This window comes from Gadus macrocephalus, chromosome 8 (assembly GCF_031168955.1).
Source record: "Gadus macrocephalus chromosome 8, ASM3116895v1".
NCBI lineage: Eukaryota > Metazoa > Chordata > Actinopteri > Gadiformes > Gadidae > Gadus > Gadus macrocephalus.
Genome location: NC_082389.1, coordinates 15728240 through 15755284, shown reverse-complemented (window position 1 = coordinate 15755284; position 27045 = coordinate 15728240). Strand labels below are relative to the sequence as shown.

Genomic DNA, 27045 nt, shown 5'->3' with positions numbered 1-27045 from the left:
CTTTTTGTTTTATCCCGTCGAAGTAAATTATAGAAGTTACATTAAGTAGGATAGTTTGGATTAAATGTAGTTCGCTATGGAAACTCATAAAAGGTTTCATTTAGTGTTGCTTTTGCGGTATTTTAAGCTATAGGAGGATCTTTATTTCCAAAGTAAAATAAGAACCTTCCATTGTTCGAACTGGATCGCCTAACGTAAGTCAACAGCTAACAGGCTAACCACAACGTGTGTTATTCTGGTGTTAAATCGCTTTTTACTATCTTGTGAGAGCCGTCCCTGACGCAGTTAAACTACCTCAGATGAAATAGCATCAGGCTGCAGGGAGCTGACCGTCAGCTCCAGCGCTTCCCGTGTAGTTAAGGCTTGAAGTTGGAGGATCCATAATGTGCGAAATGTCACGTTAAAGCTATTTCTTGATCCATCAACTAAAGGATGTTATTCATGAATGCTAGTTTCAGTGTCCTTTATTGCCCTTTTATATCGTTGACTGATGTAGCCCTGCGTTGATGTATGCTCCGTCTATCACACACTTTTAGGTTTTCCAGATTACCCCCATCTGTGTTGAGAAGTTATCGGTGAGTAGTACTCAGACATTGTTGTTTTGGTTTCTGGTGTGCGGATTCACTGCTGTAATGCGATTGGGTGTTTCCATCACGTTTGCTGTGGCTCTCAATAAAATGTATTTCTGAGAGACCCAGACATAATCTAGCCATTTGTGATCTATAGTGGCCTGCCTGCCTGTTCGTGTCTTCATGGGATTAGCTGGATGTGAGGTGGTCGTTAAAGATTATTAACCTGTTGATTAATCGGGTATTGCTTGAGGTATTATTCACTTCTCTTTCTACTCCTCTTTCACGACTACTATGTGCCTACTACAGATTACAGCTATTCACAACCATTTGGCTCTTAATTCTGGGAAAATGCTGAATTCGTATTAGCAGACATTGATTATGAATTGCACGCATTTCCATGTACTTGACAGACTCCCAACGCCTCAGGCATTTTTTTTTTTTTACGATGATTCATAATCCAATGAGCAGCAGAATAACAGGCTAGGCAGACAGTGTTTGTAACCAGTGTTTTTCCATTCTGAATATGAAGTGCATTTTCAACTACTATAAATTGCAGAAGTGGGTTGTGTTCAACGCATGATCATTACTCATGTGAGTGTATGTAGAAATGCACTCTCAGAATTGTAATGATGCAACATGTTGCCAACAACACATACTTGTCATTCGCAACTTGTAGTGCTGCACAATCTCATGCATTGTAATGCTTCTAAATATATCTCTCTGTTCGGTTCAAGAATGGAGCATATAGGCCTATTTATATAATATATATAGATACACTTTACTATACTTTATATATGCAGTCTGCCCAGCTTATCTTGTGTGGTCCCTGTGCAGACTCAGTTTCCCCATGCTTAGCATTTACAGCTTATGATCTTTGATTTTGTTAAGAATGAGAACGAGATATTTGGCCCTAGATTTGCAATTTTCTTAAAGAGGCATAGTCGAAATAGCCTCTGATTAGTAATCAAAAGAGAAAAGAATACGATGTGCACAATCCGCGTCTGATTTATTTTGTCCAGCATAATCCCATATGTTGTGTTTTTGAATATTTGTTTGAATGGTTATGTAGTAATTTATAAAACACCCAAGACTAAGATGAGTAAACATGGTTTTGTGCACCTTGATTATTGTGCTGAATGACTCACCATAGCTAATATAATCACCAGTTCAGTAAATCAAGTTATGCCCTAAATTGATTCTGTCTTATCTTTGCAATAGCTTATGACCTTTTCTTGTATTGCTAGTTTTCTCAAGCAGGCCACTCCGACTGTGTTCTTGCTCTGAGATTTTTCTTCGCTGCTTTGTTCCGTGAACTTGGAGAGCAAGAGGGTTGGGTTTTTTATGACCTCATATATGAATGAGGTAATGGTCGACTCTTACCCTTCTTAGAGGTGTGCTTGGGAGCTTACTCTTTGCTTTACACTCATTACGGTTTACTATCATTTCTCTACCAAACTATATCTTCGAGGACTTTCTGCCAATATAATCAATATTCAATAATATCAATCATATCTTCTGTTGATTGCTGTAAACCAAGCAACGCCAACGCCTTTTCCTTTATTTCCCACGTTCAGAGCTCCAGCCTAAGCCCATGTATCTCTGCATGCTCATGCCCTATCCACAGGCACGTGCTCCTCATCTAGTGTCTGCAGTACACGCCCCTGAACCGGGAGGATCTCCGTTGACAGGTTGCCTGCGATTTGCCCCCTCCCACCAATGTATTCTGTCCACCTCTTTCCCTCGCTCCCTGCGCTCGCCCTGCCCTGCTTCAGCATGCTGCTGTTTGGTTGGGGTTGCCATGGCGCGGCGTGGCCAGAATGAGGATTTACACACAGCATCTTGTGTTCTCTTCACAGAGGGCCGCAGAGAGGAGACAGCCGAACGGCGACACACACGCACTGAATGAACCTAGTATGGACAGAGCACTCAGGACTCTGGAGACTCTTTTAAAGACTCATAGAGGCTTCAGCCCACCCTCGCTCTAGTTCTCTTCAACTATATCAACCCTTCATCAAGGAGCTCATGCGAATATGGCCACACTGTCCTCACCCTATTCTGCATAGGGAACGTTTCTTTTTTCGCGTCCAACAATTTTTACTGGAACAAACTGGGATTGTCCCTCATAATATGCACTACAATGGATGAAAAAGGCTCTATGCTTAGCGTCCAAGGCGAGGACCAGTCCTTTCATATCCGCTACAGGTAGGCATCTGCCCTCTCTCGACTTATGGTACAGAGTATTAGTCCTTTTCTGGGTTGTTTTCATGTGGGACTATTGATAAAGTAAATGTTGGTGCATTAAGGCAAAGGGAAGACCCTTGTTATTACCCGCCTCATAACACCTGTTGCACATGTTCAGGTCATACTCTGTTATGTTGAGTGGCCTAGTCAAGAGACAAATAATGCTGTATCAGTCATTTGGAGTCGGTGATTGAAGCTCCATGTTTAATTGGACTAAACCCTGCGTGACAACAAGCACCTCTTTCCTAATTAGGGTTAGCTTGTTGACTAAAGGCAGGGTACTGTGTTTAAACAGACATGAGCCAGCTGTCTGCGTACCTGTCCAGGTACGGAGAGTCTGAGAGCAGAGGAGACCTTTCAGACACAGAAGGGAACCGCTCCAGCAAACATCAATAGTTAAACAGGCCCGCTGAAACATTCATTACTCCTTGCTTTGTTTTGCCACTGTGAATGGACCTGCAAGGGACACCTGTTTGTTGAGAGCTACGATCATTTCTATTGGAACAATGCATGCGCTGTCTAACGCAGCTTGAATGTCCTAATAAAGCTGCTTATCAATGGCCACAAGTGTAATCTGAAAGTTGTCCCATCTCTTCTGTCATACTAATCTGAGATGACCTAGGTCCAAATAAAGATGATAGAGAGAGAGGATACTGGAACGAAAGGAAAGTGGATTAGCCGTAGAATCGCTGATTGGGGAGGTTCCTTGAGGCTCCAGGTTAATACCACGCTGATTGCATTGGCTTCACCTTGAAAGTTGTGGGCTCCCCCAAGTCTGCTGAGATAGATTCAACAGCGATTGGAAAAATACTTGATCTCCCTTAACCTAGGTTCAGTTAATAATTCAGTGCAGTGTTAAAATGGTGTATAGGCTAAGGATCTGAATTAGATCTCTTCATGCCTCAGAGACAAAGAAGAAATAGAAGGGGCTGCCTGGAGTTTTTCCCCTGGTGGAAACCTATTTAGATGCCTCTGTCATGTGCCATGCGCTGCTGCTGCTGCTGTTTATATAAGAGACGGAAAACATGCAGGTAGGGCAGAATTAGCAGAACCGACCGTTATTATCCTGGAACAGTATGATTATAGGACAAATTAAAGGCGTAAGCAGATGTTTACACATGCTTGGTCGGCTTCCAAGTGCTTGGTTGTCTGCACGATTTAACAGAACAAGCTACTTTGAGCCTTTTATGATCCAGGAAGTGTTGGTGTTCTTCCTGAGTTCAAAGCCTTGAGTAGGAACAAACGGGAGCATTGGGAGTCAACAAACTGAATGTGGCTCTGCAAAGCCAATCTTGTTTATGAAGTTTTGGGTGGGCCTTGGCAAAACCAAATGTTTGCTGCACGACTGCAGCAGTTGTAGAAACATGCTCTGTAATCTGCCATTAATCAGGTAATCCTCATTCGATTCTCAACACCCTCCTGCTTGCCTGGCCCCACAGTCAGTCCACACTTTGTTTTGAAAGGCCTAAAGGGTTTCTGTGCACAGAAATGTCGTCTTTTGTGGCCGCAAGTACACAGTGAATGGTGTGCCGTACCATTTGCCTCATACTTTTGAGTTCCCAGGCACAATATTGTATATACATGATATTGACCAATGGCGACAGGAAAGGACTCCTTCTACCACAACAAACAAGGCCTGCGACCAACCTTGGCCATTGTTCTCTGTAGTCGGGAGGAAGTGGCTGAAAAACAGTCCCTGCCAAACGCCTTTCCTCGGAAGAGGGGCTCTGGTCGTGGACAGTGGGTGGAGTTCTCCCCCTTGTCGGTTTCCCCCTCCTCCCCCTTCCCTTCAGTACTTGATGTCCACGCAGTACGCGTACCCTTTTCCATTTTCCCAAAGCCCTCAGCCAGCGAGTACGCTTTTGCTTCCTGAGTACCTGAGTTTTCCATATGGTGTTGTGCCAGATGGGCTGCTGCCTCTCCAGGGGGATTGTTAGAACATAAGGACCACTTTCTGCACTGGGAACATGTCCACTTAGCTGTGTGTGTGTGTGTGTGTGTGTGTGTGTGTGTCTTTGTGAGTGTGTGTTTGTGTATGTGTCTGAGTGTTTGTGTGGTTGTGTAAAGGCACTTTAACCTCTCAACCGCCGTTGAACAGGTACATTATATGTTGTAGCTATACTTTTTTCTAAGTATTCACGTAGTGCCTTCGGAACTCGGGACACAACAGGGAGGGGTTCAGGGGCGCAGAGAAGCAGTGTTTTAAGACTGCTGTGGTCCGTCCTGGTCCAGGATGGAGGCGTCCTGCCTGGAGCTGGCCCTGGAGGGGGAGCGGCTCTGCAAGGTGGGGGACTACCGGGCCGGCGTGTCCTTCTTCGAGGCCGCCATCCAGGTGGGAACGGAGGACCTGCAGGTGCTGAGCGCCATCTACAGCCAGCTGGGCAACGCCTACTTCCACCTGCACGACTACGGCAAGGCCCTGGAGTTCCACCACCACGACCTCACGCTGACCAGGTTGGACCCCCGCACACACTCGCACCCCAGAGCGGGCAGCGCACTCACCCTGGGAGATAGGGCCTTGGGGCCAAATTAGGGGATTGTGGAGAAAATTAACAGACATAACATATCTTTGGGCCTCATGCATTTTCCCGATTTTTTTTAACCTTTGTTATCAGTCAGAAAGCCACGGGCGTGATTTATTTTGATTTATTTCAATATTCAAATTTCGATTTGGGATTTCTCATCTCCATGATCCCACTGGTCTTATCCAGTCTCAGGAAGCTGAAAAACATCCAAACCTCCCACGCTTGTCTACAACTCCTTCCTCACATGTCGTGTTAAACATCCCCGTCTAGGACCGTCGGTGACCTGATGGGCGAAGCCAAGGCCAGCGGGAACCTGGGCAACACGTTGAAGGTGCTTGGTCGGTTCGACGAGGCGGTGATCTGCTGCCAGAGGCACCTGGACATCTCCAGGGACATCGGCGACAAGGTGAGGCGGACCCTGCGTGATAACGTGAAGCTGCACGAAGTCCACTCCTGTACCAACATGTCACCCCTCCCGATATGTGGGTCTGTGTGTCGTTTTGACATCGTACGCTGACATCGCTCTATCCTGTGTGTGTGTGTGTCTGTCTGTGTGTTTGTCTGTCTGTCTGTCTGTTAGATGGGCCAGGCGAGGGCCCTGTATAACTTCGGGAACGTGTACCACGCCAAGGGGAAGAGTATCTGCTGGAGTGGGGCAGAGCCGGGGGACTTCCCCGAGGAGGTCATGACGGCGCTGCGGCAAGCGGCGGAGTACTACGAGTGAGTCGGAACGCTCAGGCTGCTCCTTATCTCCCTCTGTCTGATCTCAGATCAGCCTCCCGAAATCGATATTAGACTGACCCGTCTTGGTGCCTTCCAGGGCAAACTTGGCCATCGTCAAGGAGCTCGGAGACAGGGCCGCGCAGGGAAGGACGTACGGTAACCTTGGCAACACGCATTACCTCTTGGGGAACTTTCGCAGCGCCGTGGCCTCCCACGAACAGGTATTGTGTAGCTCTGAAACCAAAACAAGCTTCTTCCAAATTTCAAAGATGCAGAAACATGATGTTGCGATATATATATAAATAAACGAAGAGTGTTACCCTTCGCACCCCTTAGCGCCTCCTCATCGCCAAGGAGTTTGGCGACCGCTCGGCAGAGAGACGGGCGTACTGCAACCTGGGCAACGCCTACATCTTCCTGGGGGAGTTTGAAGTGGCCTCTGAGCACTACAAGTAAGCCTGCCTCACTTCAGGCCCAAATCAAGGCCACATTGTTATCAAGGGAATGCAGTTTGCAAATACTTACGCACAACTCACAGTTTATCTCTTGTGGTTTCTGACTCGAATGCATCCCATAAAGAATGCCGTGTCCCCGCAAACCGATGGATGAATGAACGGTTGTTGGCAACACAAAAGCATCACATCATTACATCATCACTTTGTATTTGGAATAACTTGGTAAATGTTGGTCAGAAGGTCATTTGATGTATAAAAGAGGATCCCTGTTTGCCATCCCCGCAACCTCGGGGCTGTTTGGTTAAGGATCGCGTAAATGAGAGAGACGGGGAGGGAACAAGGCTGTGTGCTTTGTGCCCCCCGCAGGAGGACTCTGCAGCTGGCCAGACAGCTGAAGGACCGGGCGGTGGAGGCCCAGGCCTGCTACAGCCTGGGCAACACCTACACGCTTCTGCAGGACTACGAGAGGGCCATCGACTACCACCTCAAACACCTCATCATAGCCCAGGACCTCAACGACAGGTACACTCGCTCTGGGTTACCGTCTGATTTGGGGGTAGAAACGTGCAAACACAGGAGAAGCCCTCTCCCCATGGCCACCTCCTATCAGAGCTCGCTGTTGGTCTAGATCATAAAATGACCCTGACATTTCCATAGAGATTAAGGAAACTGCATACTCAAATACTGACATCTCTGAGAACAATGTCACAGCCAGTGGGGTTATCCGCTGAAATCTCTGTTCCGGGAGACAATTGGCCCATGAACACTGCGTGCCGTAGCCATGGAAGCAAGCGAACAAACTGGATCAACTGAGATTGTGCTAGATTCTACCCGACCTATAAAGCCACGTCCTCTCTCGCTAAAAGCTTCACGACCTGAGCTGTGCAGCAACACGAGCACATCTTGTAGAAAAGATGGAGACCGTTAAGAGTCCAGGAGGATTTCAAGACAGAGGCCACATGAGCTGGTCTATAGTTTGCAAACAATAAGTCAATTGAAAACAATAATATACATTAGCTGATTAACTTACAGTGTAAGACTGGTCTTTCAAAATGGAATAATTGCGCCCATCTCAAAATATAACGCTGCGTTTGGCTGGTCTGCGCTCGCGTTCCTTCATTGTCCTTCATTGTCCTGGCAGTCGTCGGGAGCTTTGAGTCTGTTGATGAGGGGCCAGGCGGAGGGGGCAACGCTCTGAAAATACCAGTTTTAAAGGCTCAGTGTCAATGTTACATGTACCTTTAAGGGGGATAGACACCATTGCTGTATGGTCGACCCAATACAATAGGGTTAGCTTTTAGTCCGCCTCCTTAAGGACAGTGGGTCCAGACAGAGGGGGGTGTCTGCCACAACAAGGCTTTATTGTTGCCTTCGCAAACAAGTTCACTCTGTTTACGAACGTTGCTTCGAGGTGTGTGTGGATAAGCGGAGCTCCCTCTGGGCAGCAGTGGATGTTGATGTCCCCGTCTGATAGAGTGTTATGCTGCTGGGACACATAATATTCCACCACAGTTTGTGTTGATATTCGGAGACCAGTTTGGGTAGCGGGTCATTTTGATGTACGTCTACGCGAAACGGAAACTTGGACACTTATAGTATAGCACCACTGTGTGGGCCGCATTTCATAGAAAGACTCTCACAACGACGGTACTTCATAGAAAGAAAGTCGCACATGGTTGCCGTGGGTTGTAACCATGGGGATAACAAGCCCTCTATCCTTCGTAGAACTGTCAGCCCAAAACCCATTTTTGCGCTGAAACAGGGGTTCACCCACACTCTAAGATGACAAGGCAATGTGAAAAGTGAAACATTATCCAGAGGATAGTCAGTATAACATCTCCATGGCAATGTTCTCCGGTATGGTCTTCAGGATCGGGGAGGGGCGTGCGTGCTGGAGTCTGGGGAACGCCCACACCGCACTGGGCAACCACGACCAGGCCATGCACTTTGCAGAGAAACACCTGGAGATCTCCAAAGAGGTACAAGCATGCATGTACCTCACAACACATGAACACACACACATGAACACACACACATGAACACACACACACACACACACACACACACACACACACACACACACACACACACACACACACACACACACACACACACACACACACACACACACACACACACACACACACACACGTACACACACGTACACGAAATAGGGATGGGCATTTGAAGGCATGTCAATATTCGAATATTCTATAAAAGAAATAATTAGTAACCGGTTGACCGAACTACAAAAAAAAAAAAAGAGGAGAAAAACACTCAAAATCAGTATGCTGAATCGAAACGAGTTGAAACGAAACAATCATTTTTGACAAGAATATGAATGAAGAGTATTGCATACTTAAGGCACAAACTGAAATTAGATTAAAGTGAATTTAAGGCACAAACTGAATAGATTCAAGTAACTGAAGCACAACAGCAAAAAGTAGAAGTACTGGTGGGCTTGGACATCAACAGAACTCCACTTGCAGCACATGGGCCTGCCTCGCATTACGCATGATGCGCATACAACAGAACATCAACAAAAATATATTATGTGTAAGACGGAAATACAGTACGTTTAAAACATTAAGTCTTAACACATTTGGTCATAACACATAAGCCCACCTACTGCATCACTCATTCTTGTAAAAAAAAAAATGGGCATATCTACGTACTCGGGGGAGTACGTAGATATGCGGGTGATAGGCGGGGGATAGGCGGGTGCGGAGGCGATTTACAATCAAGCCCGCCGGGGAAAAGGCTCTCCGCTGGAACGGAGGTTGCCGATATAGCCAAGTATTCCAAGTATTCAATGGCATTTGATGCACAATATGTAATTAATATAGCTAATGAATATATTTAAATAACTTTAGGCAAAAATTAAAAAAATCTGCTACAGCTAAAGTCGATATTCCAACGTCATTTCTAATAATCGAATACTCGAACAACCGTGCCCATCCCTAAACAGAAACACTGCATCATTAAGCTAGTCTTAACGCCTCCATTGTTAAGAGCGTTAAACTAAATATATTCACTTATAAAATCTTTTTAATTCGAATAAGAATGATGTCATTCTCATTCTATACATATTTTGTTGTGTGTGTGGAGCCCAGCATTGGTCGTATTATTGCAGAAGATGTCTTGAATCGTCATTATATTTAATATCATATCATCTTTAATATCATTCATTTTCATGATTAAAAAACAACGTATAACATATCAATGAATGTAACTGTAGTTCATTGAGTTGATCTTTGAACCTCCTCTTCCAGACTGGAGACAGGGGTGGAGAGCTGACTGCCCGTATGAACGTGTCTGACCTGCAGACGGTGCTGGGTCTGAGCTACAGCACCAACAGCTCCACGCTGTCGGACGCCAAGGAGACGGACCTCCCTCTGAACGGTACGCCCACACAGCAGGGGCTGGTTTAACGTAGAGCAGTGAGGACTCTGGAATAAGGGCTCACAGAGCTTGTTGTGTGTTGGCTGTGTGCAGGAGCACGGCCTCGTACGGGGAGGAGACACAGCATGGAGAACCTGGAGCTGATGAAGCTGACGCCAGAGACCAAGCTGAACGTAAGACACACGCACGCACGCACGCAAATACATAAGCACCCAAATTGATGTAAGGTTAATTAGGAACATTGAAATCTATGACAAATGTTCCACAACTTTGTGGAACATTTGTGCCTCAAATCAAACTGAAGAGGAATGCCAATTCAAATCTTTATGGTGGCCTTAAACTGTTTATGAAAGATGATGATAGAGTGCACTACATCATGAACACTATATAGGGGATAGTGAGTGAGTGAATAGGGAACGATTTCGAACACAGCTAGAGAGACAGAGAGCGAGAGTCAGAAAATGGTGACTGTGACCTGAGCCAGCACTAGCCTGGTCACCTTGTTCAGCTCCCCCCCCCCCCCTGACTCACTGGCCCTCCACCTTCTGTCCCCAGGGTCAGAAGTGGAACAGCGACATCCTGACCAAGCAGTCCAAGCCCAGCCTGGCCAAGGCCTCCTCCAAGCTCTTCTTCGTCGGCCGGCTGCGCAGCAAGAAGCACAAGGCGGGCGGCTCCACCACCACCAAGGTCCTCCAGGACACCAGCAACACCCTGGACCCCAGCCAGACGGGCCCCCCGGGGCCGCAGAAGGTAAAGGGGGGGGCTTTGAGACCGATACGGGGGGGGGGGGGGGGGGCGACGTAAGACGTGCCGCCCGCTCCTCCACCGCCAGGCAAGCGGCTCCAGCCGGATCCCTCGCCTCGGTTTCACGTCTTCCTCCGTTCTCTTTTGTGCCGCCCAGCGTCCCAGCCCCGAGGCGCTCGGGGACGAGGGCTTCTTCGACCTGCTCAGCCGCTTCCAGAGCAACCGCATGGACGACCAGCGCTGCTCCATCCAGGACCCGGGCAGCCGCCTCTCGCTGAGCAGCGGGCCGGACGCGCCCCCCAGCAGGGGCTCCTCCTCCGGGTCGGAGTCGGCGGCGGGCGCGGCGGCGGGCCGGAGGACGAGCGAGCCCGCGGCGGCGGCGGCGGCGGGGGGGGCCAGCCTGCCGGGCCTCAGGCTGCACCAGCAGAAGGGCAGCCAGGCGGTGCTCAGCCACCTGATGGCCAACGCCGACAACGCAGAGCCCGACGACAACTTCTTCGACATGCTCGTCAAGTGCCAGGTAAAGGGGGAGGAGCTTGTGGTTATGGATTCAGTTCCTTGGGTTTATGTTCCCGTGTGCTCTTGTTTTACGTGTGTATAGATTATATACTGACACTTAGAAACAAGTGTCAAAATTCTTAAATACGATTTTGGACATGTTGTAAAGATGTATTATATTATGTAATCTATACTATAAAGCGGGAGTGCTCTGGACTCTACACACAATTGCTTAAATGTGACATATTATACCACCAGGTGTGACTGTGATTAGCCGTTACAAGCCGTTGGTATAATATGTCACCTTTAACAACAGTAATATCAAAGCAATGACGACATAAGTGAGCTGTTTCAAACCATGTTTCCTCATTCTGAAAAAAGTGTGCAAAGGTGCAAAAAAGTGTGTCTGCTTACATTGCGCAACGTGGATTGGCATTTCGTGAAGAGAAACCTCACCTCAAAGGTTAACAAGGGCCTGTTCAAACTGATTCCATAATGTGAAAATGTGTTTTTACTTTGCAAGTAATTCAGGGACTTTTTGCCATGAACCATGTCTTAAATCACATTAATAATGGTCTTAAAAGGCTCATCTTAAAAGTTTTAAATATAACTTATTGTAAACCTGAGAACGGTTTTCATCAGTTACTCAAACTAGTCGATCAATCAAGGTTGCACCTCTGGGTTGCAACAGGTGCGACCCAGAGGTGCAACCCCACCTCTGGGTCGCACCTCAGCTCTGTGTTCCCACGTGGTGTGTCAGCCCCTAAGGCCTGAAGCCCGCTCACAACCTGCCCCCTTCCTCGTCCCCCCGCCCCCAGGGCTCCCGTCTGGACGACCAGCGCTGCGCCCCCCCCCCGCCGCCGGCCCGCGGCCCCACCGTGCCCGACGAGGACTTCTTCAGCCTCATCATGCGCTCGCAGGCCAAGCGCATGGACGAGCAGCGCGTCACCCTGCCCCCAGGGGGCGCCGCCGCCCGGCCAGGGGCCCCCCACTGAGGCGCAGCCGACCCCGGTCTGTAGCACCGCCCCGGCCGGGGAGGCCCAGGACTAGCGTGAGGACGGCCTCACCCACCGGGGCCCGGGGACGAGGAGGGGCACCACGGAGACGGCACTACGTGGCTCACTAGGTAGCGGTTCTCTACATCATTGCCCTCAGGGACTCAAGCACTGCCAGCTGTATCATATGAGGTGGGGGGGGGGGGAGGGTTGGGTGAGGCAAAGGACTCACTTTGAGGCCTCTCCCGCCTGGTGCTTTCTGGGTAATTGTGTTTCACTTAGAACTGGATTTGCACTTCTGCATACGGATCATAACGGAGCAAATAATCACTGCAGTCAGAGATAGCTTTTATTTTTACACTTGATTTTTTTGAAAATTTTAATCCTTTTAATTTCACTTTTTAAACAGTGTCTTTAGATGCTCAACTTCAGATGGGATGTATTTATTCTAGCTTTTGTAAAAAAAAGAAAAAATGGATTCCCAAAGCCGTCCTACCACTTTCTCCCTCTTCTTTTTAATACTCATGTAGCATTATCAGCGATTAAGGTCCATGAAATGACACCAGAAAGGTACAGCAATTTCCATGTATTTTTTTTTTATAATTGTGTGTATGTCGAGTATTAGTCTGATGAAGGCGTTGTCTCTATCAGGGAATTTGACCCTTTCAGACAAGCGTCTCCTAATATAAAAAATATCAACTAACTTTTAACCTATGTACAGATTGTGGTGCTCTTTTGTAACACTTGTTTTTTGTTGATCAGAGGAATAAAGCCTCAACTCTTCAAATGCGTCCCAACTGTAAATACAGTATGTACCTTACATGTATGAAAATTGATAATGCCTTTGTTGGTAGGGGAATTGTCTTGTCTTTTTATTGTGAACAGAAGGTGGAGAAAATGTTTTTAGCATCTGAAGTGTAATATATCTTTTTATTCCATCGATAAACCAGTAATTTACACTTCAATTAAGTAGCATTAACTTAATCACATAATAAAACACATAGAAAATCGGCTGCGTTCATTTCATAGAACCATCAGTTCACATGAAGAGGCAGTGAAATAAATACACCCCTGCTTTAGTTTGGCCACTTTTTAGTTCAACAGAGACACTACGTGAACAATAATTTAAAAAGCTTAAGATATTAATCAACTAGAAGGGTCAATTAGTAACAAAAAATCCAAAGAAAATGTGCAAACATACAATACTGGCATTGAAATGAACGACAAAACAACTGCGTGCTTTTTAAGATTTCAATGTGCATATAATGACCCCTTTTTCAACGGCCAAAGCTTCAGACCTACTGAACCCTCACACAGTAGACCACCTGTACGATGTTAATCCTGCACCCAACGCCAGGATGCAAATATAAACAACAAAGCATATTTGTAATTCCCTTTGGGGCCATATGTTAGAAAAAAAAAAGAATTGCAAGCTATTTCAAGACAATGTATCAGCTTTTAGAGCGAAACACTGTTTTTTACATTTACATCAAGCAAGTTTATACAAGGTCATCCCACTATGTACAACGCTGAGATCTATAGAATAAGAACAGTTACACTATAAATGAGAAGGTTGAAGGTACTGGTAGAATGAATGACATATAGTTAGGCTATTGTATAACTTTCCACCTATTCAGTTTCCTGAAGGCCTGATGTATAGATGCATTGAAATGTACATTCACAGCCCCACCTTAATATCAACATCTCAACAATGACTTCCAAATAGCAGCATAATATAAAAAATAATAGAGAAAGACTGACTGGACAAAGGGCAGGAATGCATTTCATGTCAAAACCGTGAACCAAAACCTGACCTTTAGAAAAGACCATGGTTTATGTTCATCTTTGAGAGTTTTCTTTAGGTCGGGGAAACTGCAGGAAGGCACCATCATTTATATTCGCTGTAATCAGATCATGTATTCAGTGCTGTGCCTGGTGAGCAGTGGGCGCGGTTAAAGAAATAAAAGAGATGAGGGACCTGACCACATGAAAACAAATGAAATGGAGGAAACTGAGCAAGCCGAACGCAAACCAAAAAGCATTCACAAGACTAAAACCCTCCAATCAGGGCCCATCTAGATGCCTGGCAGACTTCGTACGCATTACCATTTCCCATGGGATAAAAGAGGCAAGCCTCGTTCACTGGGTGGGTGTGCAGTGTGTGGTTTCTGGTTTGTTCTGGAGTAAGCAGGCTGCATGCCAGGGGGGCCTGACAGGCCACTCATGTCTGTGTGACGCAAACCGTACAGCCGTAGTGTGTGTGTGTGTGTGTGGCTGGGGGGCGTGTAAAGAATGTATTGGAGCTGGACATGTTCGAACGCTAGTCGTGTGTGTGTGTGTCGGTGTGCGTGTGTGTGTGCTAGGGCGTGCTAGGGCGTGCTAGGGCTTGTGCGTCCAGAGTGTCACAGTGCGGTCTGCGGAGGACGACAGGAAGGACAGGTCGTTCGGGTGCCACCGACACTGGATCACCTTATCCCCGTGCTCGCCCACCACCGTCACGGGCAGCTGCTTGGTCAAGTCCCCTACACACACAGAGAGGGAGAGAGAGGGAGAGTTGAAGCCATACACACACTGATTATGATACTTGCATAGATCATGGCGAAGGAAGAGTTGAGGACCGGGGGGTGGAGTAGCGGTAATGTCAAGATGATGGGTTACGAAGCCGCAAACGAAACCGTTCATTAAAGCTGGGCTAAGCCCACCACTCTATAGAAACAGAGTGTCAGCTTTCCTTCCTGGGATGGGAGGCGGAGGGGGAGGGCTGAGGAGGGACTCTGTGCGGTCTGTTTTCTTCACAACATTAGCTCTGCAGGCGGGCCCCTCCCGCCCTCCAGTGGTCAGAAATGGATCCGTCGTCCATAAGACCAAAAGCACTTTTACGTTTTCAGTTTCTTTTTTTCGATTAGCTAGTAGTGATTATGACGTTGTTACTACTCAGTCATTGAGCAGCCGCGTTCATTGAAAGCGACTCTGGGTGACTTGTTCTAGAATAGTTTCATTCTAAGAGGAGGTAGGGGTTAGGGTGCACCTCGCTGAAGGATGTCTAGAGGTTAGACGGCGGACATAAAGGCTTCGAACCCACAACCTTTCGGCGAGGACTCAAACCCCCCCGAACCCTATCCGAACTAGACTATCCTACCCCTCGCCGAAGCCACATCCCCTTCCTGCCACCATGTTACGAATCGTTGTAAGTCGCTTTGGATAAAAGCGTCCAATAAAAGCCCTTAATGTTGAGGAATGAATGTAAGCGTGGGCCTACCCTGGAGGTTGGTCACCATGACCTTGGCGTCGTAGGAGCCGGTGAGCAGGTAGTGGGCGCCGGGGGAGAAGCGCACCGAGCGCACGTCGCTGCCGTGGGGGCGGTAGGTCTGCACGGTGCGGCCCCCCCGGATGTCGTACAGCATGCAGGCGCTGTCCTCCTGGCCCGTGGCCAGGAGACGCCCGCTGGGGTCCACCGCTACCGAGGCAACGGGGCTGCCTGTGGGGAGGGGGGAGACGGGGGTAAAGCTGGTTGTTTAATGGGGGCTGCTTTAATGGCTGCACTTTCACTAATTACAGGATCTATTGTCGTGCGGGACCAGGATCAATTATGTGCAATAAAGCTGTCCCTTATTTAAAGACTTTAACTGTTATTAAATGTACACTAAGTCATTTGGACTAAACAGGCATGTCAAGATTGTAGATGTTTATAGGAGACGCTTAATGAGGCTCAGGTAGTTAGGATTTAATTAGGGATTGGTATCCCCTAGGATTAAACGATACTACTATTCTCATTGATACTGCTTAACTGTACACTTATTGGCAGGGGCGCTCATGGGGCGAGGAAACCCTCTTCAAACGGTTGCGAGGGATGATAACACTTGAACATCTATAACAAGTTTTCCAACTCTATAGCTAAACTGGCTAAGTTAAAAATGGCTATATCAGCATATCCTTTATCATGATTTCTTATAACTTTCACTAAGAATGCATATGCATTTATTGATGCATCATAAAGCAGGAATGCACTATACTTATAAATTTTTGTAGTTGGGTTACGAGTCCCATTTGTATTGTGCTTAGTACTCTTTTTAATGATTTTGCCAGGTTGCTAGAATGATCTCCCTTGCTAGCAGAGTGTATTGCACTTGCTGCAGCGGGAAGGCTCTTCATCGAGCCAAGTCAATAATAGCCACTCTTTAGAATCCTTCGTTCTCTCAGCCATGACTCTGTGTGTTAGCGTGTGTGTGTGTAGAGTAAATCCTACACCCACAACAAAGAGAAGTAGAGGCCGCGATCAGCTCTGTTTGCACTAGCACATTGTAGTCAGTATAAAGTTTAAACCCGGTACTTTCTTCAGCACTGGTAGCAATACCAAAAACCTCAAACTAACTAACTCTCTAGTATTTCATAATTGAGTGTGATTATCTATTCAGAGCCAGTGTTTGGGGCACATCCCCGGTTGAGCGGGGAGAAGCAGTGCCCTACCTGAACCGTGGAAGGAGGTCCCCACCACGCGCACACAGCTGGGCACCCGCAGGTCCCAGAAGCGCACCGTCTTGTCCTGGGAGCCCGAGGCGATCATCCAGCCGCCCCACGTGTACAGAGACAGGATGTGACCTGGAGGGGGCAGCGCACACGTTGGGAGTGTGGGGCACTATCGCCCACAGGGGACAGAACAGGGCCGACGGGAGACCCCCCCCCCCCCCCCCCCCCCCCCCCCAGAGGAGCTCTAGGGTCCTGTACCTGTGTGTCCGCTGAGCGCGTGCAGGCCCTGGCCCCTCTGACAGTCGGTGGTGTAGATGTTGCAGTCCCCGGCCCCGGCGCTGATCAGGATGGCCCCCCCGCTCTCCGGGCCCTCCATGAAGGCCAGGTCCCTGATGGTGCCGTCGTGCATGCTGAACTCCAGGTCGGGGCCTGGGACGGGACACAAGCACACAAGCACGCATGCAAACGCACACACACACACACACACACGCACAAAGACGCACATACACACGCAGACACGAAAACAAACCAAATGTCAACAACGTTTCCTGCACCTCCAAAATCAAACCCCTTCTGTAGTTGAGACACTAGACTCTAGTCAGTCCTGTAAAGAAGGTAGAGGGAGAATAAAACGCATGCATGGATAACTCCCTACATCTAAAATACATAACACGTCTTACATGGACTACACTACCTACATAGTGCACCTATTTATTGTTGTTCACTGTTTAGTGCCCCCTACCCACTATCTTGCCCTTGAGATCGGTCCCCCGTACCTGTGGCGTTGCAGGTCTCTGCGCTGAAGGGCAGGACCTTGACATACTTGTCGTTGGAGCCGGTGGCCAGCAGCTGCCCACAGTGGCTCCAGGCAGCGCAGTAGATGGAGCCCTTGTGGTGCTTGTTCCTCTTGAAGACCACCGCCGGCTGCTTCAACGGAGTGGACTCACTGAGGGGGGGGGGGGGGGGGGGGGGGGAGAGAGACACACACGTTTACCATCGAGGACGGTTGTGGTTGTTATAACACTAGATAAGGTGAAATAGAACAATGCCCCCACAGGGGAACTTGGGATAAGGTAAGGACACAACGAAATAATGTTGCACAAAAATTCAAGAAAATACTTTATTTAAACATAAAATGAATGTTGATCTGCAGCCCCCGGCCCACCTGGTCTCCAGCGTGTCCGGGTAGGCGCACACCCTCAGGGTCTTGGAGTTGGAGCCCACGGCGTACAGCCCCCCCGCCGGGTGGAAGGCCACGGCGCGGATGGCCTGCGTGTCCTCCAGCGTGTTCACCGGCACGAACAGATCTATGGGCTGGTCGGACTGGGACAGAGGACACAGGGGGAGACGGTGGGACGGTGAGACAGCAGCTCGAGGGTCACTGATACCGTTTCCCTCGAAGAGTCCCTTGAAAGGGAATACAGCCTGTTCAAGTGTTCATTTTAAGGGTTAGGGTATTGAGTATTGAGTCGAGGTGTGTGTGTGTGTGTGTGTGTTTGTGTGTGTGTGCGTTTTCCTACCTCTTGACTGGAGCCTAAGGAGCGCGGGGAATCACCTTTGCTGCCATCCATGTGTTTCAGCCCACTGTAAGGAAAACACTGCTTAGTAACACTCACACACACACACACACACACACACACACACACACACAAACGTGTGTCTCCCACACACACACACACACACACACACACACACACACACACACACACACACACACACACACACACACACAAACTTGTGTCTCACACACACACAGACACACACACACACACAAACTTGTGTCTCCCACACACACACACACACACACACAGACACACACACACACACACACAAACTTGTGTCTCACACACACACACACACAGACACACACACAGACACACACAAACTTGTGTCTCCCACACAAACACACACACACACAGACACACACACACACACACACACACACAAACTTGTGTCTCACACACACACACACACACACACACACACACACACACACACACACACACACACACACACACACACACACACACATAACCCCCACCCACCTATGGGGGGTGACGGGGGACTCATTAGGCGGTGGGATGGCGTGCCCCCCGGCCGCACGCTGCGGGGTGCTGCTCCGCACCCCTCCCCCCCCGCTGGGGGGGCCCTGCTCTGGGCCCGGGGGGGCCGACAGGTCCACGCTGTCCTCCATGGCCGGGGTGGCCCCGTTGCACTGCTGGGCCTGCAGCGACTGCACCTCCTCCCCCAGGCTCTCCATGCCCACGTTCAGCTCCTCCAGCTTCTGGATGGACCTGGGGGGGGGCCGCACGTCAACACACACTCCATCTACACTCCCCTTCTGATAGATTACTACTAATAAATGGGATTATGGTTCAGTTATACCGATTATACATGCTTTTTACATAATTGTTGGATTTTTGGGGTTTCGTTTTGACTTTCTTGTTATTTTTAAGTCTGACATTTCGGAACAGCCGATTGTACCCTGGCCTTACCCAAAACAGAACCCAAACTCCTAAAGACTTCTATGGGGCGCATTGTCTGACTCTTGAAGCTGCATGGAACAGCGCACACAAAAGAGAAAAGGACAGAAGTAATGATGTCATTCTGCAACTGCCCCCGTAAATAATGCAGGGAGCACAGAAGGGAGTGTGTGGGGACTTGGGGGGAGCAGTGTGTGTGTGTGTGTGTGTGTGTGTGTGTGCGTGCGCGTGTTTGTGTGTGTGTTTGCGAGAGGCGTGTCAAAAGGCCTTTGTCTTGCTGACAGAATAACAAGAAGGGGGGAAAAAATGTAAAACCCAGAAAATACTAAAGAATCAGCGAGACAAAAAAGACACATTGCAGTGCTTGTGATGCCCATCTAGAGCCTAGTGTTATACAGCCTCTATTAAAGCGGTTATAGGGGGTGAGGGAGCCGGCCCTGATCCCCATTCAGGTATTGATGTGTGTGGGGGGATGGAAATATTGACTGAGTAGGGGCTGTTTAACACAGAAGGCGATGTGCCTCGTGAGGTTCACATTAGTTAACTACACCAGATGGTACACCGGTGGTCTGCAGGGAATTGGTGGCGGAGGGTGTGGTGGTGTGTGTGTGTGTGTGTGTGTGTGTGTGTGTGTGTGTGTGTGTGTGTGTGTGTGTGTGTGTGTGTGTGTGTGTGTGTGTGTGTGTGTGTGTGTGTGTGTGTGTGTGTGTGTGTGTGTGTGTGTGTGTGTGTGTGTGTGTGTGTGTGTCTAGGGGGGTGTTAACTGGGGAATGCCACATGGGGCCTATTGCTGTGTTCTCTCTTCACTGGTCTACCACTGCCAGTCTGACACAGGCTCCATGGTGACTAACATACTGTGGTCTGGGAAAGGTAAACATTTAGCTTATCCATAGCTCATAGTGGGTGGGGCATTTATTTATCTTTGGTTTAATAATATAAAAAACAACAATGTAGATAGTCAATGTTTTTAGAGTCGAATTTAATTACATTTAGATTCAATATCTAATTCAACTTTTTGCTTTTGTAATTGTAAAATATATATGGCCATTTATCGCACTCTCTCACAACACCTCTGTTGCACTAGGGGTTGGAAAACGCCCAAATATGGGCGTGTTGCCGATCTGCACCTGGAGTGCGGCGGTCCCAATGCGAGCGTGCCCGGGCCGGGGCCGGGTCCCGCCCTCCTTTGTGAGCGGCGCGGTGACGGTACCTGTTGAGGAACTTCTCGGTGAGGCTGTTCTGCATGTCGGCGGCGGGCGCCTCCTGCTGGACCCCGCCCTCCAGCAGCATCTGCTGGTACAGCTGCCTCTGCTGCTGCTTCTGCTCCAGGTGCTGCTGCACGCGCAGCCGCTGGCGGTAGAACTCCTCAAACTTCTCCGTGGAGTCGCGCAGCTGCGGAGAGGGGGGGGGGGGGAGAGTCATGAGGCCGTGCGATTGGCTTTTAGATCCCGAGGGGACTCGGGTGACAATGAAACACATGTGTCACTGTCGCATCGCGTCGTTTGATGGCTTATCGCCTGGGTGGGTTTGAGGTGGGGGGGGATGGGGTCGGATGTCATGAACACACACACACACACACACACACACACACACACACACACACACACACACACACACACACACGAGCCAGGGGACCCACATCCGAGCGTACTACAGGAGGTGTAGATGGATGATAATGTGGTTTGAGACACCAGCCCACTAACAACCCTCTCTTTCAGGGAGCAGAAGACTAGGTGGTTGTTCAGAGACGAGGTGCCGGAGGACAATGACTCAGTGGCTCCGTCGGACACAGCAGAACGAGCCAGAGGTTCCTTTCTTTAGGACAGCCCCTATATTTAGACCGGTCACCAACAGTCACCCTGGGGGTCACGCAGCAGGTCCAGCACCATCGAGCAGTGACTCATTTGGCCCCAGAACAGAGCCCCTGCAGCCCCCGGCCCCATGCCCCCGGCCCCATTGGCCCCCCGGCCCCATGCCCTTCATGAACGCTGGCCCTCATCAGAATGGACCCGGAGAGCCCCCGGATTACCTCGGTGCTGTCGGCCAGCTCCGGGGTGGGGGCGTCCTCCCCGGGGGCGGAGGCCGGCCTCAGGCTCTGCGCTCCCCCTGAGCTCAGCATGGCGGGGTCCACGGGCGTGTCCGTCCTGGAGCTAGAGCGGAGGACACGGCGCACAGCGGGGCGGCGTTGGTTAGGGATCGTCATCATCATCATCATCATCATCATACCTTATGACACACTGCGCACTAGCATGACGTGTGTCAGCGAGGGGTTAACGGTGCTGCACGTCATACGTAAGAGCTAGGGCTGCTCGATTATGGAAAAAAATTATAATCACGATTCTTTTGGTCGATATTGAAATCAAGATTATTCAAACGACTATTTTTTGAGTTTGAAAACATGATGTATTTTTGCAACTGAGAACTTCGAAAGTTCGCTTAAAGAAAATGTTCAAATCTAAAATAATGGACAGATATGTATCCAACTGTTAAAAATACTAATAAAATCGAAAACTAGATTAGGTTAATTTTGTGATCGTTTGACTCTAAAATCGAAATCGAGATCGAAATTCGATTAATCGCCCAGACCAAGTAAGAGCTATCATTTAAGGGTCATTAAAAAACAGCGCTGTCAGCAATCAGTGAGTGTACTGCGCAAGTGAGAAACGTATGACGCCTTTAACAACACATTAAAACGTCAGCTCTTGAATCAACCAGCGATTGAATCCCCCCCCTCCCCCCCCCACACTCCCAGAGAGCCGACCGACCCGTCTGGACCCTTACGTCTCGGGCGACTCCTCGAAGATGCTGTGGCAGTCGGCGCTCTCCATCATCAGGCTGCGGCTCAGGTTCTGCCCCGGCGCCCCCGGGTAGTGGAAGTTGGCGAAGGAGTGGGACATGGGCGACGCCCCCTTCCCCACCGCCGGCTCGCCCCCGGCCGAGCCCCTCTTCTCCTGGCCCGAGAGGCCGTAGGAGAGGCCGTCCAGCGCCGGGTTCAGCGAGCGGGACATGTAGGTGTCGGCCGACTGGGGCCGGCGCATGGGCGAGGACGGGTAGGGGGACAGCTTGCTGATGAGCGGCGTCAGCAGGTCGGCGTAGCCCGTCTTGGCGGGCTTGGACACGCGGTCCACGTGGATGTTGAGCTGCTTCTGCTCGAAGGCGCAGGAGAAGACGCCGGCCGACAGGTTCTGCATCCAGGAGAGCAGGGACAGGTCCAGGTCGTCGCAGCCGTTGCCGCACAGCATGTCCACGCCCAGGAGCACCTCGCCCTCCGTGATCTCCTCGCCGGTGGCCTTGCTCTGCGCCGCGGGGGGGGGGGGGGGGGGGGGGACAGAGAGACAGAGTCAAGGGAGCGATTGGCGGGATGCACCGATTGGTTCTGTTAAAGTCACACCCATTTTTTTCGGAGAGATTCCTCGGGTTCTCTGACACCGGCAGAGTGTGTGTCGTGTTTAAGGTGATGGGGGCCGAGATCTACAGGGGGGCAATGTTTTGGTGTGTCTGTCTATGGTCAAACTGTGGTGCAACGTCATGTTTCAATAGTTAAGAACTCATAACCTTTAATACCCTGTTGAATCAACCTGAAAATGTACTTTTATTTGGTTTTCCATTTGTTTCATTGTTAACTTATTTGTTCCTTCTCCCGGTTATTACCGTTTTGCACCATAAGCGCTGCATCAAGATTGTTCTTCACAAAGAACAGATTCTGTGACTCAAGCTTAAGCGCTCCACGAATTCCCAGCGTTTTATGCTGAGCAGCATTTATTATTTCTAGGTCTCAAGGGGCTTTGAAGAGGTCCTTTCGGGCTCCCTACCTGGCAGAACTCCACGCAGCACTCGTACAGGACTCCCTTGAGGAGCAGCTGGAAGAGGCGGTTCCCGCTGGCCTTGAACCCGGCCTCGCTCAGCTTCCTGTCGGCGGGGATGAACTCTGCCACCATGTTGCAGGCCTCCTCGAAGCAGTGCACCCGCGCGGTGCTGGGGTTCCAGTCCTGAGGGGACACACGGGACTCATTAGCACACGCTGTTGTTGTTTCATGTGATCCTGACCTGAGCTGTTTTTATAATATCAAACTAAAACATAATCCGGTCGGCCAAGGGATAACTCTCCTCTTTATCGTCGCCGAGTGGTATTGTATTGTGATCCACATGGAATGATATAATAACACACAACATTATAGCCTGGATAAACAGTAACATATCACCTCAACTGTATACCAACATAAGATTTTGTAGATCATAGTTTACGAGACACTTTGTGTTGCGTGTGCGTGTGCATAAGACCCAATATGTCAACATAGTATAGCCATACATGCTTTGATATCATCAGGGTTTGTCTACTGCACTGTTTATAGCAAACATCAGTCCCACGACAGCAGGCCAGCGGCTGACCTTGAACTCTGCGTGGTTGGTGAGCCGCGGCAGGGTCAGCAGCAGACACAGTTTGCTGTAGTCGTCCTTACAGGGGCAGAACTCCTCCAGGGTGTGGAGACACTTGACGGCCTCCTGCATGGTGAACTCCAACTGAAGCGCACAAACACGACTTTAACATTGACCATCGACAGAGTCTGAAGTCCAACTGGAACACAAGTCCAGTAATAGTAACCTAGTCAGGTTAAAGTGCTACAGTAGTAGAACAAAGAGCAGTGAGTAGTGAATCCAGATGACTGGGGTATTATTTTAATCTTTTGTTGCTGATGTAAACACTGGCTGGGATATTTTTAACCACACCTACCACACAGACTCACTCTTCACATGTTCTGACACTGAATGGTTGGAATGGAGTGGACACTGGACTCTGGACTATATAAAGCCATTGTATCTTTAATATGACTAAATGCATGCAATGTTTAGAAAGAAGAACGTCCAACTTGTTGGAAGTCATACTATGTATTTTATTTTTTTAAAGGGAATAACAATGGTAATTTGAACTGTGTATCGGCACAGAATAAATTTATTTTCTACAAGAAATTCTAAATGTCTGCCTGCATAAAGATTTGAATTGTAATTGATGAGCTGTTTGATGAGCTGTATGGGCTGTACTGCACTAGGTTAACATGCTAGTACTGCACTAGTGTAACATGCTAGTACTGCACCAGTGTAACATGCTAGTACTGCTCTCGTGTAACAAGTTAGTACTGCACTAGTGTAACATGCTAGTACTGCACCAGTGTAACATGCTAGTACTGCTCTAGTGTAACATGCTAGAATTGCACTAGTGTAACATGCTAGTACTGCTCTAGTGTAACATGCTAGTACTGCACCAGTGTAACAGGCTAGTACTGCACCAGTGTAACATGCTAGTACTGCACTAGTGTAACATGCTAGTATTGCACTAGTGTAACATGCTAGTACTGCTCTAGTGTAACATGCTAGTACTGCTCTAGTGTAACATGCTGATGTTCTGCGCGAGAGGGAGAGCTGACTCACGTGCTGCGGCTCGTCCTCGGCCGACATGGCGTTGTTAACACACAGAGCCTCCAAGAACTTCTGCTTCAGCACGATGTAGCGGAACCTGATGCACCAGAAAAGATGATGAGACCCAAATACTGACCGGCACTGGTGCTACCCCACTGCAGAGCACTACTTAAATGAAAAGGTATTCAGCACTTAGTTTGTTACAATGAATGCAATATTAACACTTTAGAGGCACCAACAGTTCAGACATTTATAAGGGTATAGAATTATAATTCTAGGAATTAGGATAAGCATTTCTTCTTGGACATAGTTCAATGTCTCCGAAAAACTATTATTCATTTATTTTTTCACAGTGTCATAAGAGAAGGAGAATCAAACTCATTCACCTTTTTCCATCAAACTTTTCCATGCACTCTAAGGGCTGAATGAACTGCAGCACCTCGTCCCACTGGCCATCAAGAACCAGTTGCCTGAAACACACACACAGACACACACACACACACACACGCAAACGCACACATGCATGCAAACACGCATGCAAACAAGCCCCAACAGTCACACACAAACACACACACATTGATTAGCAAACATTCAAAATCTATGACTAAACGTTCAACAACTTGGATGAAAGACCAAAAGGAAAGGGGTTTTGTACATTATCTTCCAGCTATACCAGAGGTCAAAGTGCCTCAAATTAATCTGACGAGGAGCACCAATTCAAATCTGCAGGGTGGCATTAAACTGTTGTTTATGAAAGAAAAACTGTCAGATGCCATCGAAAACTAATCATAGGGATGCGTGTTCTGCGATTATTGTTCTGTTTCCTTTATCTGTATCCATCTGTTCTTTAATTCGCTCTGAATGAATCTACGATGACATAACATAGCAATGATCCGTACTGCAGCGCACAAAGGAAGGGGGGGTTTGTTGTTGATTCTGGATTATATTTCTTCTTTCTACCTGAGGAAGAGCATGTCATCAGAGTACAGTCCGTTGATGACGCCACTCTCCTTCTCCAGGGCCAGCATGCTGATGTGTAACTTCCGGGAGTTGAGGAAGTCCAGGATCACCTTGATGATCTCCACCTCCTTCACGTTGATGGTTTCTTCCGCTGTCATGATGACGACGGGCTGCCCAAGATAGGACACCAAATCAAAAAGCGAAACTCATAACTCCAAAGGATGTTTGTATATGTTATCATTTACTTGAATAAATGACTACTCAATTATATGTGGGGATCATAACAAAGATTCATTATGCAATGAAATGATTCAGATTCAATAAATAATATATATATTCTAGCTACTGATAGTGGCCATTCATCTAAACAGATCTAATGTTATGTGTGTCTTTGCCGCCATTTGATACAAACTGATTTAGACCTAACAAAATAAATTTGACTTAAAAATATATGTAAAATAAAAATAATGTTACCCTAAAACCACTAAAACAATGGCAGGCACTACCAGCATTCAGTGTGCGACTGAAACAGATTTCTGGTGATAATTACATACAAAAACTGTGGTTATCATCTCAACAAAAACAGTAATAAGCTCTCTCTTTGTGACCAGAATATCATAAGCAAAATGCAGTATGTTATTCAGATATAGATCAACTAATCACAGAAAACCAAACATGGGATACTCTTTGTTTATTATATCAGTGTATAGACCGAGCATATGCTGAACTACAGGGTAATAAGTTGTCCATGCAGGAGAGCAACAGACTGCAACGTAACTGGGAGGGATGCACCTTCGTGAGGTAACGTTAGGCAACGTTAGACTACGAAAACAAGGCTGCCCTCAACAGCATTTAGGTCTTCTAACACTAATTTCCTTGGCTTGGTTTCAGTTATTACACTGTCAAAACAACATAGCTACACAGCGGTTGATGTATTCATTATGGTGAGATAATGCAGGAGGGTACATTGCTTCAGATTGATTAGCCTAGCTAAGCTAATAACACTGTCACTGATGCACAAGTCCCTATAAGAAGCTTATCTACTTGTTACATAGCGAATTAAGCGGAAACCTTCAAATAAATCCATCAAAACAAGGAGAAGATCTTAAACGATTCAAACTAAATGTCCCGAACTGTTGCGACGAAAGGGCCATGCACACTGAACAGAAGAAGCCAGGCCAAGAAGCATTGAAGACGGGCATCCTCCGCTAGCCGGTCGGGCGGGGTGGGGACTGACAGCTTTCCCCATGTCGTACGCGGTTGGAAATAAGGGCGATTAATGCTTACCTCTTTCTAAAAATGCATGAGACGAAAACAAGAGCGTACTGGGCTGTTGACGCCAAACGCCGTGACGATGGTATAGCTCGGGGTGGTCAGAGTACGTCTGCTGCTGCGTTGGTGGCTCTCCTCTCCTCTCTGTCCGCCTCGGCTGCTCCTACTCGATGTTTGCCTTCTGCTGCTGCTGCGGCGCGGGGCCGTCCCTCCACCCAGCCCGCTTGTTGTCAAGAGAACAGCCCTAGTCAACCAATCAACACAGGGCTCCCCCTCAACCTGAGCCCCCTGGA

At 48.3% G+C, this 27045-nt stretch overlaps 2 protein-coding genes across 8 annotated transcripts; one reads left to right on the top strand and one right to left on the bottom strand.

Annotated features, from left to right (window-relative positions):
• On the top strand, nucleotides 1–12940 carry gpsm2 (G protein signaling modulator 2). 7 transcript variants are annotated; one of them, XM_060059417.1, is made up of 16 exons: nucleotides 1–194; nucleotides 537–575; nucleotides 727–822; nucleotides 2429–2774; nucleotides 5046–5267; nucleotides 5609–5744; nucleotides 5919–6058; nucleotides 6159–6282; nucleotides 6398–6513; nucleotides 6883–7038; nucleotides 8387–8495; nucleotides 9789–9918; nucleotides 10012–10091; nucleotides 10474–10668; nucleotides 10820–11182; nucleotides 11979–12940. In XM_060059417.1, the coding sequence occupies exons 4-16, from the start codon at nucleotides 2710–2712 to the stop codon at nucleotides 12153–12155; spliced, it is 2013 nt and encodes a 670-aa protein (XP_059915400.1). In that variant the 5' UTR covers nucleotides 1–194; nucleotides 537–575; nucleotides 727–822; nucleotides 2429–2709; the 3' UTR covers nucleotides 12156–12940. The 7 variants fall into 7 exon arrangements, with proteins under 7 accessions (XP_059915400.1, XP_059915398.1, XP_059915403.1 ...); XM_060059415.1 differs by lacking the exon at nucleotides 727–822; XM_060059420.1 differs by lacking the exon at nucleotides 2429–2774 and having other exon boundaries at nucleotides 2–194.
• wdr47a (WD repeat domain 47a) lies at nucleotides 12764–26962 on the bottom strand. Its single transcript, XM_060059413.1, has 17 exons — nucleotides 26768–26962; nucleotides 25481–25650; nucleotides 24907–24990; nucleotides 24533–24617; nucleotides 23495–23626; nucleotides 22918–23094; nucleotides 21887–22401; nucleotides 21135–21255; nucleotides 20316–20497; nucleotides 18668–18916; nucleotides 18143–18206; nucleotides 17788–17945; nucleotides 17399–17568; nucleotides 16881–17051; nucleotides 16623–16754; nucleotides 15415–15633; nucleotides 12764–14677 (listed from the first exon to the last, which is right to left on the bottom strand). The coding sequence occupies exons 2-17, from the start codon at nucleotides 25636–25638 to the stop codon at nucleotides 14535–14537; spliced, it is 2760 nt and encodes a 919-aa protein (XP_059915396.1). The 5' UTR covers nucleotides 25639–25650; nucleotides 26768–26962; the 3' UTR covers nucleotides 12764–14534.
• Between the last annotated feature and the right edge of the window lie 83 nt (nucleotides 26963–27045).